Genomic DNA, 17,511 nt, shown 5'->3' with positions numbered 1-17,511 from the left:
AAAGAGATGGGGTTTGGAATGGATATCAATGGTTTCTTGTGTTACCTTCTATTCACGTGTGCACCAAATACAGTGAGTGCACAATTATCTCTGACTTTTCCCTGGAAAGAGCAGATATCTCATCTACCTCGTTCAGGTAAAGAAAAGACAGATAAGAGCAAAGAGAAAGCATCTAGTGTACGGGAGGGCGTAAAATATTCAAGTCAATTCTTTTTACATAGTAGTTTGCCCAAAGTGCGCTGCTGAAAACCTTGACCCCCGGTCCCAAAAATGGCGTGCTTACTATGTACTCATACACAGAATGTACTTTTCCAACACCAGGAAAGTATGTACCTAATGCGAACTGGGATGCAGCCAAATGCTTGAACAACATCCAGCTAACACACACCAGATGCAGGCAGCATGGGTGAGAAAACCAGTGTCACTGAACACTGTCGCTTTAGATGCAGCAAGAGAGGGATCCGGTTTCATCACCGCAACTCAGACTTCTGGGATATCAGACTGATCGAAGCTTCTGGATGAGAATGCCATTTCCTGGGGGGATGAGGGGTGCAGGGAAACACTTAGATGAGAGTTTGAGGGGGGTTGAGAAGAGAAAGGGTCCCAGCTATAATCTGGGACACACATGAGGTTATTTCTGGGAAGAGGAGAGACAGTATGACGAGATTTCACACTATGCACAACGGACTCACAGACCCCCCCTCCAAAAAAAACTGATGATGCATAAATTGATGTGAGAAAGATGGTTATTTATATTTAATGTATGTATGTGTATTTTTAAGGTTGTCTATTTTCATTAACATTTTTCGCCATTTTAAATACCATTAGTGACTAATTTAACCCCTTGTGCTTTTACTAGTACATTTTAAACTGTCAATTTTTGACAAAATGATTTGTAGAATTTTTAAGGACCTCTGTGGTGAAAATCAAGTTTGTTGTTGTTTATATGTGTATGTGGTGTTTTTAATATGCTTTAAGGCAGTGGTTCTCAATCCTGGTCCTGGAGGCCCACTGCTCTGCACATTTTGTATGTCTCCCTTATCTGATGGACAATGAGATCTCTGCTAATGAGCTGATAATTTGAATCAGCTGTGTTAAACAAGGGAGACATACAAAATGTGCAGAGCAGTGGGCCCCCAGGACCAGGATTGAGAACCACTGCTTTAAGACAAACCATGTGCAAATTCATCATTCAACACCATTGCTGTTGACGAGTGGATGAGCCATAGATGTTATGTGTGGATGCTGCATGGACATGGCGCTGAAACGACCGCAGGACAGCTGCTTCAGCTCAACTTCTGTGATGCTCTCATGTGCAGTGTGAATGCTCTCACCTGTTAATATTAGCACTATATGTGAAACCAGACTTAGCAGTGTCTGAATCTGCCGAATATAGCATCTACTTACATATATATCTATGGTCCTAGCTGTGCGATTGAGTCCAGGCGGGGACTAGTTTGCATTTCTATATATCTATGTATACTAAAAAAGGCCAGGGTGTAGATGAAGAAATTACTGGGGTAGGAAATACTTTAACATATGCTATTATGATGCTCAAAGATGAGTTTTAAGTGATAAAATTATCGACTACAGGGAAACTTCATTGTTGTTTCTTAATTGAAATTAATATTTGACCCAGTTTGTGAAATCAAGTCTCAATGTTATTATGAAATTAAAGGGGACATATGAAAATCTAACTTTTTCCTGTTTAACTCTTTCACCGCCAGCGTTTTTAAAAAAAAGTTGCCAGCCAGCGCCAGCGTTTTTCATGATTTTCACCAAAGTTTAATGCCTTCCAGAAAATGTTCTTCTTTAAATATATAAACATACAATATACCAAATGAAAGAACAGACCCTCTGCTTTCAAACAAAAAAAAAACCGTTTCATCCTACCTTTAGTGGTTCTTTTGCAATCAGCTTTTGAATATGGGTAGGTTTTTGCAAAAATACCATATTTTGAGCAAAAAGCAGAGATAATTCCATTTTTGTGACGGACTTTTCATAGAGATCCCATTCAGAGCGATCTTTAAAACAGACACGGACATGCAGCAGCTTGCCATAGGGCAATACTTCCGGTTTTAAAAAGTTCGGAAGTGCGCCACCTGGTGGATAATAGCGGTATTGCGGAAAGACGGAAAATCTCGTCATTGGCGGGGAAGCGTTTTCTCTTAATTGACGAGATATCTCGTCAATGGCGGGGAAAGAGTTAAGTGCTTTGGCTGCCCAGTGCTTCTATCAACCTAGAAAAAGATCAACCCAGTAACTTAGTTTTGGTAAACCATTCTCTGCAACATTCATTAAGTCATTGAAAATTTGTCTCCTCTTGTGATGTCAGAAGGGGATAATAGATAATAATATTAAATGCCAAAACAAAATGATTTTTTTATAGACTGGTCAGATATGAGATCAAATAGCTCTGTGCATAAAAATGTGAAAATAATGTTAAAGAAACCTGCTGTGTAAAGCTTGCGGATGCTCAGATCGATTGCAAATCGGTATCGGCCGATAACGGCATTAAATGACTCGATCGGTTCAAGCTAAATTTGCCGATCTCACAAACCTATCATTCTGAATGCTTCACATTGTTTACACAGTGTGAGCATTTTTATAACCCATTGCTTATGTGCGATGCGCAGATTTGTATTTCTCTCTTTGCCTTAACAAGAGATAAGTGTATTTTCTATTAGGACGACGCGTCTTCACATCCCCATCAAACAGTGTCTACAACACATATCTATCACGGACAATTGCATCCTCATGCCGAAAGTTTTATTATTTGAATGCGTTTTAAAGTTTTGACTGTTTAAACATTAATTTTCCTCACAGCTGCTCTTGTCTGTGTACACCCGACGCGCACGCACACAGCAGCCAGTCGTCAGTGCACGTGAACAAGCGATCTCTCTCACATGTTAAAGCTACAGTAACATAATTCTAATCTCCCAATAAAATCACTCTCTGCTTTTTACGAAAGGGATGTTGTACTTTGTAAGAATGCGTGTATATTTAATTCATACAGTAAAGACAGAAGTGTTTTATTTTCATTACTTTTTTTAAAGGCATAAGCCTTTTTAAAGGCATATTACATTTCTCTTTGCAGAATAAATATTTGTTGTGCTTATTTATTTGATTCTCTATTTAAACAATAATATACCTAATTACTGTAAGTAATATAACAAAGACAACATCTGTGGTATTACTTTATCAAAAAAAAGTTAACATCTTCGATCATGAAGACAATCGGTAATCAGCAGCAAAAATCCGGATCGTAGCATCCCTAGTTTAAAGTGTTTTGCATGAAATATCGATATGAATGTCTATGCAGGGCATGCCAAACTTCAAAAAACATTTAACATCAACTACTCATTTAATTCTCCCAAACATACTCAAAACCAAATGTGTTTGGTCACTGAAGTCCATGACTAGACAAAACTTCAAACACTTGCCGAAACCCTCAGTGTGTCTGATGTCTCTGCTGTCGTATGCGTGAACTCAGTGACCCAGATTCCCACCAGAGTCTAATTTGCTGTCATTCAAATGCCCATTTCATATAAAAATTTTAACCACATTGTAAATGAACAAAGACAGCTTTAAAACTTTATTAGGGCCAAACTCCATTATGTGTGGAAAAGACAAGGAGGCGCTCTTTATAAATGAGAAAGCCTGAATGATGGGCATTAGACCTGCAGCCCATCTCTGCATCCTCAAATGTCATGTTTTTCAGATGTTCAATTTTTTTTCAACACACATATTCCTCTAGTAATTCTAACCTTAAACTCTCCAGACAAGCCGTACAATGACGTAATTTACTACTTAACCACCACACATGCATTAACAATGAAGTAATAATGGTTAGAGTCTTTCTAAAATTTTGGTTAAATTTCAAATCAGCAAAATGTTTCAAAACAATATGCTTTCTCACTAAAACAGATATTGGTTTAGATATTGTATCAGTGTAACTGCTAAAACACCATTTTGATACTACAAAAAAAAAAGATGTTTGGTTAATAACATAGTACTGTAGACAATGCTTTGTGGATGCAAGTTAAATGAAACCTTTTTTTATTTGAGGTATTAGAAATAATTTTTATACAAATTTTTTTTCTTCATTATATTGGGCATAAGACTTAAGGGACATTAAGACAATTTCAAGCAAACTGAAAAAACAGGGTTCACACACCATATATGTGTGAGATATTTTATAGTATGAAATTGTCTTCATGGACAAAATATGATATTTTGGAAGGAACTGTTCAAAAAAGTATTATCAATAAACATGAAATGTACCCTAAAATACAGAATGACTAATTTCCACTGCGTTCTTAGTATAGAGAGTTAGCTCAGAGCTCCAGCTGGATCACGGGACCGAGCCAAATTTCTTTAACATTACTTTCATTAACCTCCTAAGGCCTAGATGTTCATGTAGGTGGACATCACATTTTTTGTTGTTTGCTCTACAACACTTAATTCTGTGTAACTGGAACCCAGTGGCGGCCGGTGACTTCTTTTTTCAAAGGGCGCTCGATGCGAAGTTCGTCACAACATGTATGTAGCCCGTCATGTGTGTGGTTCATAATTTCAAAATGTGTGTTCTGCGTGTCGAGTGATCTTTTGTGCATCACGTCCCTTGTCAAAATAAGTGCCTGCTGCAGACGCGTCTAAAGGGTTTATGACAAAAGAGACGCTCGCGTTTGTCAGATCTTTGCATAATCTCATGTGTAATCAGAGTTTACTGTTAAGGGAATGTCTTGCGTGTATTTTGTGGACGTAAGAGTCTCTTTTATCATAAACGTTTTTTTTTGCTTTGTGCAGCAGGCACTAATTTTGAAAAAAAAAAAAAAAAACACGTGATGCACATGGTTTACATGACGCAACAAACACATATTTGAAAATGCATGCAACACACATTACACTCCAAACACATATTTTGAATTAGCAGGCACGAGCCACCACTGCTGGAACCTGTTGTACACGAATGTGGACAATTACACGCTTCATGTTCAAAAATATTTAGTATATTTATTAGTGATGTTTATCGGCCGATTTTTGATGAATTTGAAACCATCGGCATATCGGCAATAGCACGAGAAAGGCCGATACCGATTGTTTATTAATTAACTGCATAAAGAAATCCATTATATGTAAAAAATGAGTTAATGTTGTTAAAAAAATAAATTCTGAATAGCAAAAAACACCTTTGAAGGTTGTCATGCTGTGTCGTCTTATATTTGTTTTAGCTTAATTTGTGCCTCTCTTATTATTTTGGTCAGTTGAATGTTAATTAGATCAAATCCATGTTCAGTAAAAATAATTTAATGCAGAAATAAACTAGCTAATAGACCAACTGTATAGTATTGTATACAAGTGTTTAATATCGGTATCGGCATCGGCCAGAAGTTGTCTGTTTAAATCGGTATCCGTATTGGCCCAAAAAATCCTATCGATGCATCCCTAATATTTATTGGTTCTTCCTAACCCCAAATAGCTGGATGAAATCTGAAAAAAGCCAAAGCAAAGCTCGGGTCTTAGAAGGTTAAGATAGGATACACAGGTAAATTCATAAAACTATTTCCGGGAAACAAACAAATTGTTTATTTATGAAGCTAAAGACTGTACTTGCAAATATAACACTGATGCTTTTAGGAAAAGCTCCTCTTAATATTTCCACTTACTGTAGATGAGACTACAGACAAAACTAAGGCCAGAATTCATCACAAAAAAACGTAGTATGCTTTCAAGTGGACTGTTTACTTTATACCAGCAGTGAATTTATTCTCAAGTCGAGAATTTTGTCAAAACAGTAAGCAGAAAATAACACAACAGCGAAAGTATAATGAGCCCCCTGTCAAAGTATAACATCTCAGTTTGGTGCTGTTCCTGAGGCGTTTCAATAAAACTTTTTCCATGTTTAAGTGCTATAATTGGGTCCCCAGTGCTTCTATCAACCCAGAAAACGTGAAAAATATCAACCCAGTAACTTAGTTTTGGTAAAACATTCTGTGCAAGCATGTGAATTAGGTCGTTCAGATTTTGCCTGTTTTGTGCGGTAGGTAGCAAGGCCGATTACAATAATACTGCCCTTTAATCTGCACTATCCAACCACGACACTGCCGTTTAGTGCAGAAAGAAAGAGAAAGAGAAAAAAGAATTTATTTTCTGCAACAAACAAACCACCATCATTGTGATCAGTGTTTACACTTCATCCGCTCATTTGCATTTTAAATGACACACCCAAAACGACACATTTTTGCTCTGACCTGCAAAATGGGAATTTGAAAATGTTATAATAAATTATCCGTGGAGTATTTTAAGCTAAAACTTCACATAAGCACTCTGGAGACACCAAAGACTTATTTTACATATTTAAAAAAAAAATCACATAATATGACCCCTTTAAACTGCCCTAAACACGAGCCATCCAAACTCTGCAGTTAATTTAGATATTTTTGACGTATATTTAATATTGTACCATCCCAGAGGTACTCTATCATACAGCTCAGTGAACTTGATGGATTTACGTTTCATTTAAGTATCGACTTCATCTCAGATGGTTCTCCGAAAATGTCTTTAGTAGAAAATAACAGACACATATAACACAAGTGTTGATGGTAATAGAATTACGTGAACAGGTAGAATAATGTGCATGGCATTGCTCAGGTAATCTGATCTTATATGAACATGTGCGTTTGTGGCAAAAAAAATGTGGGTGGGTTCAAAATATTTAATGGACTAGATGACATTTTCTTGTGCTTTTTAATTGCCTTTACAGCCTAAAAGTGTTTACCTTGTTGTGTTGTGGGATTAAAGCAAGAGAAAGTAGTGAAAACATGAATTGAAGTTTAAATTATATGGACTTTAAATGAGCCAAGTGGAAAAAATTTGAGGAAGCAGTAGTGTGGAAGTCAAGCCTGTAGCTAAAAAGCGGAACAGGGTTTAAGTTACTAGGGCCTTCCTCTCTAGTGCAATGGATTTGACTGACGGCGCTCTGACAGGTGAACAGACAAGGGTGCTATGTTAGAGAAAATGGATCCATTACCATTGGTCATATGGCGCTTTTCCATTGCATAGTTCACCCATGGTTTGGTTTGTGTCAGGTCGGGTCGGGTCAGCTCACCCCCCATGGCTTGGTTAGCTTTCCATCGAATTTAGTAACACTTCGGAGTGGGAGGGATTATATGCGTGTTGTTATATTTGCGCTTCCTACTGCTGGGACATCATACAAGTGAGAGCGTCGTTGTACATTCCCATACATTTATTTATTTATTTCTCAGTCTGCCACAAAATTTAAATTGACCACCACAAATAGATTATCACTACCTCTGTGTCACATGACAGTTTCTGTAAAAACACCCGACCCGTGGCGTCAGTTGACGCGCTCTGCTGAGCCTTATTTAAGTTGCATTTAAGCATATAAGCGGACGTGAGCATCGCGAATGTGCTGCCACAAAATGCAAGGCTGGAAAAAATTTGAATCAAAGGGGCGTATGCGTCATGATAAAAATATTTTTATTTAAAACACTCAAATAAAACTCAATTTTGAAGAAACTATGACAGAAAATGAACACATACTAGAGTATTAATGAATTAAATGTTTTATCAACAGGCTAGTTATCCTCCAGACAGTGACGGACCATGTCTTTCTCTCATTTCGGCCATGTGGCGTTTGGTGGAATTTTTTTTTGGGACGACCTAGTTAAGGTGGTAGGGTATTCCCAGCTTAGGTGGGCCGCCCGAACTGAAAAGTGCTGCGGGAAACCCTGTGGTGTTCCTGATTCTCAACCTGTGGATGTTTTTCGTCGCTAAAATGGAGTTTGGGAACTTATAGCAGAGCACAGATGACAACATGTTTGCTCGAGACAGCGCAAGCTAGCACGAAGGTAAAGCTAATCTTTTACATTATAGCGATGACGTTGGTAGTGATGATTCTTTCAGACCAATCAGTGATCTACAGTGTTTTAGTGTCACGTTTTGGTAGAAAAAGTATCGGGTACTACGTACTGCACCCAGTGGAAAAGCTCACAAAAGTAAACTGACCCGACCCTAACCGTGGGGTTCTATGCAATAAAAAAAAATGGTTCTGATGCTCATGAATATGATAAGAATTTATTTGAAAAAGCTCAAATGTTGTTATGTGTGCAAATAGATCTCTTCTGCTGAAACTTGAGATTAATACACACTACTGTAAGATTCTTCTACTTTGGAGAAACAATCAATCATATATTTGTGTTATTTTCTTTCTTATGCAATGGGATATACATTAGCAAACATCAAAACTATAGCCTAAAGCTATTATACAGCCATTAGCCAGTCACTTATCAATGTCATCATCATTAATGTCTGATCAACACCAACTCAATTATGCAAACACCGTAATCAGAAAATGCCACATTTGTTTCCCGTGGCACGATTTCTTTCAACGGTGTTAGTTTGTCAGTATGCGGACACGTATACTTTGCAACTCTACATTTTTTTCATTTGTCAATGACATTTGCTCAGTTTAACAGCATCTTATTTGATTAAACGCTCGTGTGTTCACTCAGCCAAGTCATCCAGTAAACAGCAAGCCTATTAGTAAAGCTGACTATTTTTTTGTGATCATGCTTTATTTACCATGCTGACCCATTTAACCCTTTATAAAATTTGCATTTAAATTCATCTCCATTCAAATTTACCCACATTCAAATGGATGACATCGCCTAAAGAAATGCCTTAAAGGTAAAGACTTAGGAGGTGAAAGTCGAGACAGATTGTTTTCTCCAGTGGCCTTGGGCACTTTGAGTGGAGGATCTGTCACAGCAAGTCTGTAAGTAACAGAGATTTAACAGAAGTACAAGCTATGCGGTTACTATAAGTCTAAAGATTACAGCCACACACAACATACGAAAGCCCACTCCATGACACCTGGAATCTTCAAATGAAGCATAAAGTGTACTCCCCTTACAATTGAGTGCATTTGTGTTTACAAACTTGCGAAATTACAGACGCTTGTTTATTTCTGAGCTGCTGCTGAACAAAAAGCACCACATGCATTTAGTTAAAAAATGCTCAGATGTTGGTACATCGTTCCGGTCATTCTCCAGTCATACCAACTCTCTCGTGGCTGCCTAGACACCCACACAGTCACACAGGAATTCGATAAAGCAAAGCAACATGAGAGTACCGTGCTGTTTCATGTCAGTTGCTAAGCAGAATGAATAAACCCAATGACAATTTAACGTTTGACTCTTCAATCTCAAAAAGCAGTTTGCCCCAACAACACATCAAGTACACCCAGCTCCACTCAGGCTGACGTATAATTTGGTGTTTTATTTAGGACAATTTGGACATGTTGTCCTCAAACTGTCAGTATTCTTCACACGTTTTGCCTTTTCCCACTTGTCTTCCACTTTGGACAGAGTACAATGCTAAAATGTACTTTATAATAAACAGTGATTCCAACTCTGTTATGTTTTGACAAGTAACCCATTGTTTACCTGTGCCATGTGTGTGTGAATTGATCAATTACATAGATATGCTGATCCAATGCAAAGACCATGTGGCTCATGTTAACATAGACTTAAATCCAGTTCAGTTCATACTCAAAAGAGGCAATGATTTAACCTCTAATGAATAACTTTTAAAGTCGACAGCTGTCCTTAAGTCAGTGAGACAAATGATGTGCATACTAAGTGCACTGTGCTGTGCAGCTATGGTTTGATTACAAGTATGATAACAAAATAATAAAACAAGTTACAGTATGATGCAGGTCTGTATGCAACACAGCACTCTTTGCTTTAAGACAGAAGACACCAAACGTGATCTGAAAGGGTACAACTGTGCCTTAAAACCTACTTAGCCTTACCTAGGGAGCATTTGAGACACACCAGACATTGCAAATAAAAGCAAAACATGGAAAGGCACACAAAATATGCGTTGTGTAGCAATGATTGGTTGCGTGCAGGATTTAAATCGCTGCAGTGCTCTTAAAGTCCTCAGTCAATAACAAAGTAATGACACTCACTAACCTTCATAATACCGCAAGGTGGATTCCCGGTGCCAGTGCACCTCTCTGCAGAACTATCACGATTCCTGGTACCGATCCGTGGGCTCCCGTGTTCCCTGTACCGTCCGTTAGAGTACAATCCCTCGGCCCCGTGCACCGGATGCCCACCAGCATAGGTGGCCGCAGACACCTCCAGGTATGTCCGCGTCCTCGGAGTGTAGGTATCGCTGATGCTCATCGCCGCCGCTGCCTCCGCCACGTCCCGGGTCGGAGTAGTCGCCTCAGGGGCGAGCTCGTATAAGGGTCCCGCCAAAGATTCGGGAGTCTGCGGCTCAGCCATCGTGAACTCTCCCGGTAGCTAAGCCGAAAAACTCACCGTTGAAGTAAGCGAGCCTGTGATTTTAGTGAGATAAACAGCCATCTGAGTCCTCTACGTCCCCGTGAGCCCGAGTGAAATCGGAAAATCCATGAACGGGAAAGCATGGCACGTCCTCAGCCAGCCGAGGTGATGAATAGATTTGTGCGGGCGTATAGATTCAAACTCTATCTCTCCCTCGTTCTCTCTCTCCCTCTCTCTCTCTCTCCAGTAGGGTTCCAAGAGCAAATAAAGCACGCGCAGATGGCGCGCGGACCGGGTTCCGCCGGCTGACAGCAGTGGGCTTCCGTAACTACCGAGAAAATACAGGGTTAGGAGGGCCAATTAGCCTCGTGCTGTCCGTTGATTGCCAGGCGCCCGATAAACAACGAGATGAGGATTTCCGCTGTCCCAGTGTATTATCAGTATGCATTCACTCACTATCCCGCCAAGCGCGTGTCCCTTTTACCCATCACAGATGACTGAAGCGGGTTTGGGGAGGCTCGTTTGAAAGGCAAGTCATGCCACTTCATTTGCAAACTATTCTCATCTCATTTCAACTGAATCAGACCGTACAAATCTACCTAAAACAGATTTACATAACTTTGTAACAAAGTCTTGTAGTGTGCCTAAAAACTTGATAAGTTTTTGTTTTAATGGTTTTAAAAATAATGCATGTGACACAAAAATTACACTATGTATTTTAATGAATAAATTAATGTATAACAATTTATGAATTTAAAGCTAAGGTTTAATATTTATATATTTGTTACACGGATCTGCTATAATTAATTCTGATTGGTCAGTGGCGACCCGCCAATGTTTGTTATTCACATTAAGTTAAAATGGTTGATTCTACCCACTAAACACAGGACGTCGGATAGACGTGCAGATCATGTCTATATTGGGTCCGTCGGTCCATGACCAATTCTGGACATGTATTCGACGTCCAAACTAGGTCCACTATTTGGACGTCACACCATGACCCTATTTGGACGTCATATTGACGGGCAACATTGGACGTTTAAACTGGGTAATTTTTTGGACGTCATTTGGACGTCATATTTATGGGCCACATTTGACGTTTAAACTGGGTAATTTTTGGACGTCATTTGGACGTCTATGACAGGTCTATGTCTATATTACATGATTAGGCCTATAAAAATGTGTTTATTTACAAATATCAGCATTATTGTACCAACATGATTAATACATACGAATAGTCTCTATTATTATTACAGTACTGTTTTTTCTGCTTTCTTGAATTACATACAAAATTCATCTAAATGTACCATTCAAAATATGTAATTAAATGTGTAGTTCGTTATATTAAAAGTATATGACCATACTAACAATTTAACATGAAAATATTGTCATATTGTCATACCCCTTTTATGGACCGGATTCGGACGTCCAAAAATTACATGAAAAAGACGTAATTCCGACGTCACTTTGCGCAGTGGGTAATTGGCCAGTCGCGAAATTTGCAGGTTTGTTATTCCCAGATAAAAACCGCTCAGAAATAACCATAGACAGTAAAAAAGGAAATAACGCCTTTCCAGGCAACTTGTAACCCGTAAATTACGACTTTAAAACCATGACTTACGACTCTGAACTGGGAGTACAGAGATGCTGCGACTAATTTTCACAGGTACAGTTTAAATAAAATTGAAGTCAAAAACTGTCATTTGCTTTAGAGTTTTTTTTTTTTTTTTACAAATGACTTATCTTTTAGCTTCATTATTTTTTAAAGCAACACTAAAGAGTTATTGCTCTTTGCTCCCCCTACAGGTTAGAAGCGTAATTGTTCATTAGCACTGTCGTAAATACTGCAGCATAGCTGGCTCTGATTGGATTGTAGGTCTGCCGTAAAGCAAGTTTTTGTAGTTTTCACTCGAACTACAGGACCACTACCCGACGGTTGGAAACTTCTTTAGTTCGGTTCACCCTGTTTTGAGTGGATGAACCACTGAAACTTTTTTGGAAACGTTATTTTAAGGTAAAAAAAAACTCTTTGGTGTTGCTTTAAAGAGCACATATTTCATTGCTAAAAACAACGTTATTTTGTATAAATAGTATAATACAATGTGTTTGCGTGGTTTATGGATCAAAAACATATTATTTTCCATATACCGTACATTTTTGTAGCTACAGATTTCACGGTCTTCTTGAAACGCACAGATTTTGTACAAAACTGTCCCTGATTGGCCACCTAATCTGTATGTTGTGATTGGTCTGAATACCTCTGACGTCAGCGGAAATGTTTCACTCCTTACCATGTTTGAAAGATTCGGTTGCTAACAGGAGTTAATTTACAATCTGTGAGTCCAAGCAGGAGCAATAAAGATAATATCGGCCTTCTCTACATCATAAAACCCAGGAAGTAAACTGTTGCCTATAATCCGTGTGTTTGTTGTAGTCCAAGAAAAGAGATTTACGTTGGAGACGATAACTCTTTCTTAGTTTACTTTGGGGTAGGGGTGGGTGATAAATCGCCTTCAAATATTATGCGTATCTCATCAGTAAAGCCGGTTTTGTGATTAGTAGTAAATCGCCATCACCTGCTTTCAAATGGAGTGGCATTTACTACACAGAGCCGTATTTCACAGAGAAGCTTGGCTAAATCGCATACATTATCGGAGCCGATTTGTCCACGATTATGAACACGATTTTGTAGTAAAATGGCTCTGTGTAGTAAATGTCGCTCCATCTGAAAGCAGGCAATGGGGATTTACTACTAATCACGAAATCGGCTTTACTGATGAGAATCGCAGGGGATTTATTGCCCACCCCTACTATGTGGTTTGTACCTTTTGCAGATCGTTTACATGTACACACCTACACACCAAAGAAAATCATGAATTGGACCATTGGTGCTCATGTGGCCTCATAATCTTTCATCAAAAACGCAAATCTCCTCCCTCCTCGAAACAATCTCTCTTTACTTCCAGTCATATGCCATGGCAGGTGGGTGGGGTCCAGGATGAGATTGCAGCAATTAGCAAATCCCAGGAAACACAGAACTTTCTCCTAACTTTAGTTTTTGGTTATCTTTTGGTTATATTTAGTTTTTTTGGGGGTTATTTTTAAGTAACATAAAATAACTTATACAGAACGTCTCTAATGGTTATTTTTTGTTTAGTTTGGAACCATAAAATAATGTTCTCATAACGTAGCAAGGTGGTTATTTTTAAATAACCTACAAATAACTTATACATAGCATTCTCTAATGGTTATTTTTTGGAACCATAAATAACATTCCCATAACATTGCAGGGTGGTTATTTTTAAGTAAGGGGAATGTTAAACTAACTTAAAAATAACATTCTATTTCTGTAAAGAAAACTTTCATGGCTAACCAAAAACAAACCTTGGAAAATAACATTATAAGAACCAAAAACGTTAGGGGAACGTTTTGAGAAAAAAAAACTTATGTTAGGAGAACGTTTTGGGAACCAGTAATTTTTAGATGGGTTGACCCAACCTCAAAAAATCCAATCAGTTCTTGATGGACGAGTTCAAGACCTTCATTTTTTTCATTTTAGAAGCCGTTTTAGTCGGATATGTCACCATGGGGAAAATAAGACAATCGCTACTTCCATTTCATGGCGACTTTAATATTCCACAAAATTAAATATACTTATATATTTTAATAACATATATGACATTATGGTGCAGTTTCCCAGATAGGGCTTAAGACTAGTCCCAGACTAAAATGCATGTTTGAGCTATCTCAACTAAAAACTGCTTGCACTGATCTATTTTTAAATATATCAGTGCCACTGTTTTGATACATGCACAGCAGCATTGTGTTTTTGTAAGGTATGTTTGTAAAAATAACTTAATTGTCCTAATAATATAATTAAGGCCTAGTCCATTCTAAACCCCTGTCCCGGGAAACCACCCCTATATTTTCAAATGATTAAACCAAATAATGTGTTCGTGACATATCTTAAAACCGAAAGTAAACAGGTTTTCCTCGCAGAAGATCTGCATTTGTTAAAAATGAGCAAATAAAATATTTCAAATAAATATTTAATGTTCTTTACCTTACTTATTAGGTAAATAGCCGTGTAATAAATGGGATAATGTACAGGCAGCCGGTTTTAGTTGCGAAATAAGCCTTGTATGATCAGTACCTGATGTAAAACCTCTACATTATCCCTTACATATCAAACTCTAAAACTGATAACATCACTCATCTGAGTACTGCAAGTTGACCGGTACTACTTATATGTTATATATAATAAGCCTATATCACTAGGCTGTTTCAATTTTTTACTTGAAGTCGTGTAGCTTGTGTCATTCTGTTCGCTCTGTCAAAGCTTATTTTGGATGTACATTTTTTATGTATGTACAAGCAATGAAGTTTGAGAGCTGGTGCTGTAACGTAAATAACAGTCACGGCGGAAGGGCGTTGTTAGGAAGTGGAGTCATATGTACCGGTGCAACTTCATTAGGTAGAATCACAAAAACCGCTTTATCTGATTGAAAAAAAATTCTCCCTGATCAGCTGTGAATAGCAACAGCACTGTTTACGTTGCTAAGGCTGGTTGCTAAGGGTGATGAGCAGTGATACACAAAATAGTTGGGTGCAATGTTCATAGCTGTGTTTTATCATAAATTAAACGCAGCTACTGACCAATCAGAATCAAGGACTGGAACTAACCGTTTAATAAAAAATATGTGACCCTGCCTGTAATATAACCTTGATATCTTTAATATCGACTGAGTAAGGCCATGCCAAAGATTGAAATGAAAGTAAAATCAATGATTTAAATGAAGCTTAATAGTCATAATTAAAATCATGAGATCACTTATAAGTTTCCTAAATGAACTTTTAATGAAGATATATTGTATAAAGTTTCCTACTCGAAGAACCCATTATGGTGAGGGTGTTTGCGGTCTCATGAAAATGTTGTACTGTGCCTCTGTCATACTTTGAGATAAATGAAATCCCTCTGAATCAAATAATAAGTAAAAAAATTGTGTTCCTAATTTTATGTTGTGTTTTCTTGCATAAGATTTTTTGATATGGATTTTTTATTGGTTATTCATCACAAACACAGCTGTCATTGACACACACCCTATTGTCCGTGAAGACACAGAAGGGGAGAAATATTATACTGTCGAATTATATCCCCCCAAATCCCATTAGCTGGTGATGGTATGATAGAAATCATATGCTCCTCAGCCTGAACAGTCATTACAGCATGATTCATGACTTCCAGACAGCAGCAATCAAATGCCGATCTGGGGCATTAAAGCCAGACAAGAGCAATATAGCCCAGAATCGGGTAATAAACAGACCTGACTCGACCTCTGCCCAATGGCTCATTTTCCTGTAATGCGGCATGTTAATTGTGCCATTAGCTTTCAGCGGTCGAGAGGATCTGATATTGATGTGCTTTTTCATTTATACCATAAGGTGAATTTAGGTACTTTGAGATGACTGTCAAAAAAATGCATCATATACTTTAAATTGTATAATATATATCCCCAATATAGTTCCAGTGCTTTCCACGTAATGTACGTAAGTCCTCATTTAGATAGCACACTGCTTGTAACTTTCTTGAAAACTTTAGGGTGACCAATGAGAAACTGCCTTAAGTGCTAAAGCCTGTAATTCTCTTAGGACGATCAGCCGACGCAAACTAAATACTGCCTGGACTTGGTTTCTGAGAAACTGTTTGTTGGCCTGAGTTTGCTGTACGGTTCTCCTCACAATGAAGCTTTTCTTTACTAACGATAAAAAAGGCTTCAGTTACTTTTTTCTTCCTTGTGTTGAATGAGGACAGTAGCCTTGCCGTGACCCCCAAATGTCCTTGAAAAAGGCTCCGCCCCCATGGTCATGAGCAGAGCACTGATTTGTTAGTTCTTTGAGAAATAATTCATTGAATGGTATGCTTGTCTTTGCTTTGTGTGTTTGACAGAGTGAAACTGCGAGAATACTGAATAGGGATTAAAAGGGGAAGGAGGCTGGAGAGAAAAAAATCAGACCGACCTTCACCAATCTCCGAGAGAAATGGTGAATGGGAAAAAGTGAGATAATACATTTCTCGCTCGAGATTCCTCCAGCAGGTCACAGTTTACACCACGTGAACATTATTTGAGAAAGAGAGAGAGAGCGTGAGTGAGAGAGATGCAGGGTGCTTTATTAAAACCCTTTAGCATCAATTCACAAGATGTGAAAATAAGATAGAGGAATTACTTTGATCTCACATTAATTTCTTGCCTTTGCAAAACAGGAAGTGCATCAAATATCAATACTCAAAGTACTGCCTTCACATAAACCCTCAAATGCAAAGATTTATTCAAACACAATACTTAACATTTACATACTGTATGAAAATGATGCGATCAAAGGCATCTACTTTACAAATTCATTCCACATGATGCAAATCGGTATACATGGCACTCATATACTCACAAAAGAGATTACAAAGCTAAATTATAACATCAGTATATTCAAAAAGTGTAGATTTAGTTAGGAGAGGTTACAAATTAATGTTTTGATTTTATGCTATTTTATATTTTCAAAGTGGGCTGCAGTATCTATAAACAGTACTATTGAAAAGCAACATGTAAAATAGAAGATGAAACAAGAAAAACTGTTGTTTCCTGTAAGCATCTGCCTTTCTGGTAAGTGTGGCATCCTTTCATCACAGAATGAGGAATCGAAAGCAGCTTCACAATTTTAAAGAAAATAAAAAGCTTTGGTCTTGAAGGGCTCATTGCTATAAACAGAGAGGAACAATAAATAACATATTAAGCCTAACTTAATAACAAATAAAACTTTTTAACGCTGCATGATATCTTTTATAATTATGTTTAAATTAAATACATAGAAATGTGCAGTTGTGATGAGTTGAGACGAGAATAGAGACATCACAAAAGCTCAAGAAATGACAAATATTGGTAACACTTTTCAATAAGGTTGTATTTAATTAATGCATTAGCTAAAATGAATGAAAAATGAAAAATACTCCAACAGCATTTGTTGATGTTTGTTAATGTTAATTTCGGCATTTACTTAAAATCAAGTGTTGTATGTGTTAACATTAAATAATGCACCATAAATTCATATTTAAAATAATTAATACATACTGAAAAACTATATTGTTCATTGTTTGATCATGTTAGTTAATGCATTTACTAATGTTTACTTATACAACAGT

General features: G+C 37.7%; 1 protein-coding gene across 1 annotated transcript in view; it reads right to left on the bottom strand.

Annotated features, from left to right (window-relative positions):
• The window catches only part of stat5a (signal transducer and activator of transcription 5a), a 176,130-nt gene that overhangs the window by 73,192 nt on the left and 85,427 nt on the right, over positions 1 to 17,511 (bottom strand). Inside the window, exon 21 of the mRNA XM_065273858.2 lies at positions 10,002 to 10,337. Within this exon, the coding sequence (XP_065129930.2) occupies positions 10,002 to 10,337 (336 nt within the window). The remainder of the gene's footprint in view (positions 1 to 10,001; positions 10,338 to 17,511) is intronic.

The sequence above is a fragment of the Paramisgurnus dabryanus genome, chromosome 3 (assembly GCF_030506205.2).
Source record: "Paramisgurnus dabryanus chromosome 3, PD_genome_1.1, whole genome shotgun sequence".
NCBI classification, from domain to species: domain Eukaryota; kingdom Metazoa; phylum Chordata; class Actinopteri; order Cypriniformes; family Cobitidae; genus Paramisgurnus; species Paramisgurnus dabryanus.
This window is presented reverse-complemented; position numbering and strand designations above follow the sequence as displayed.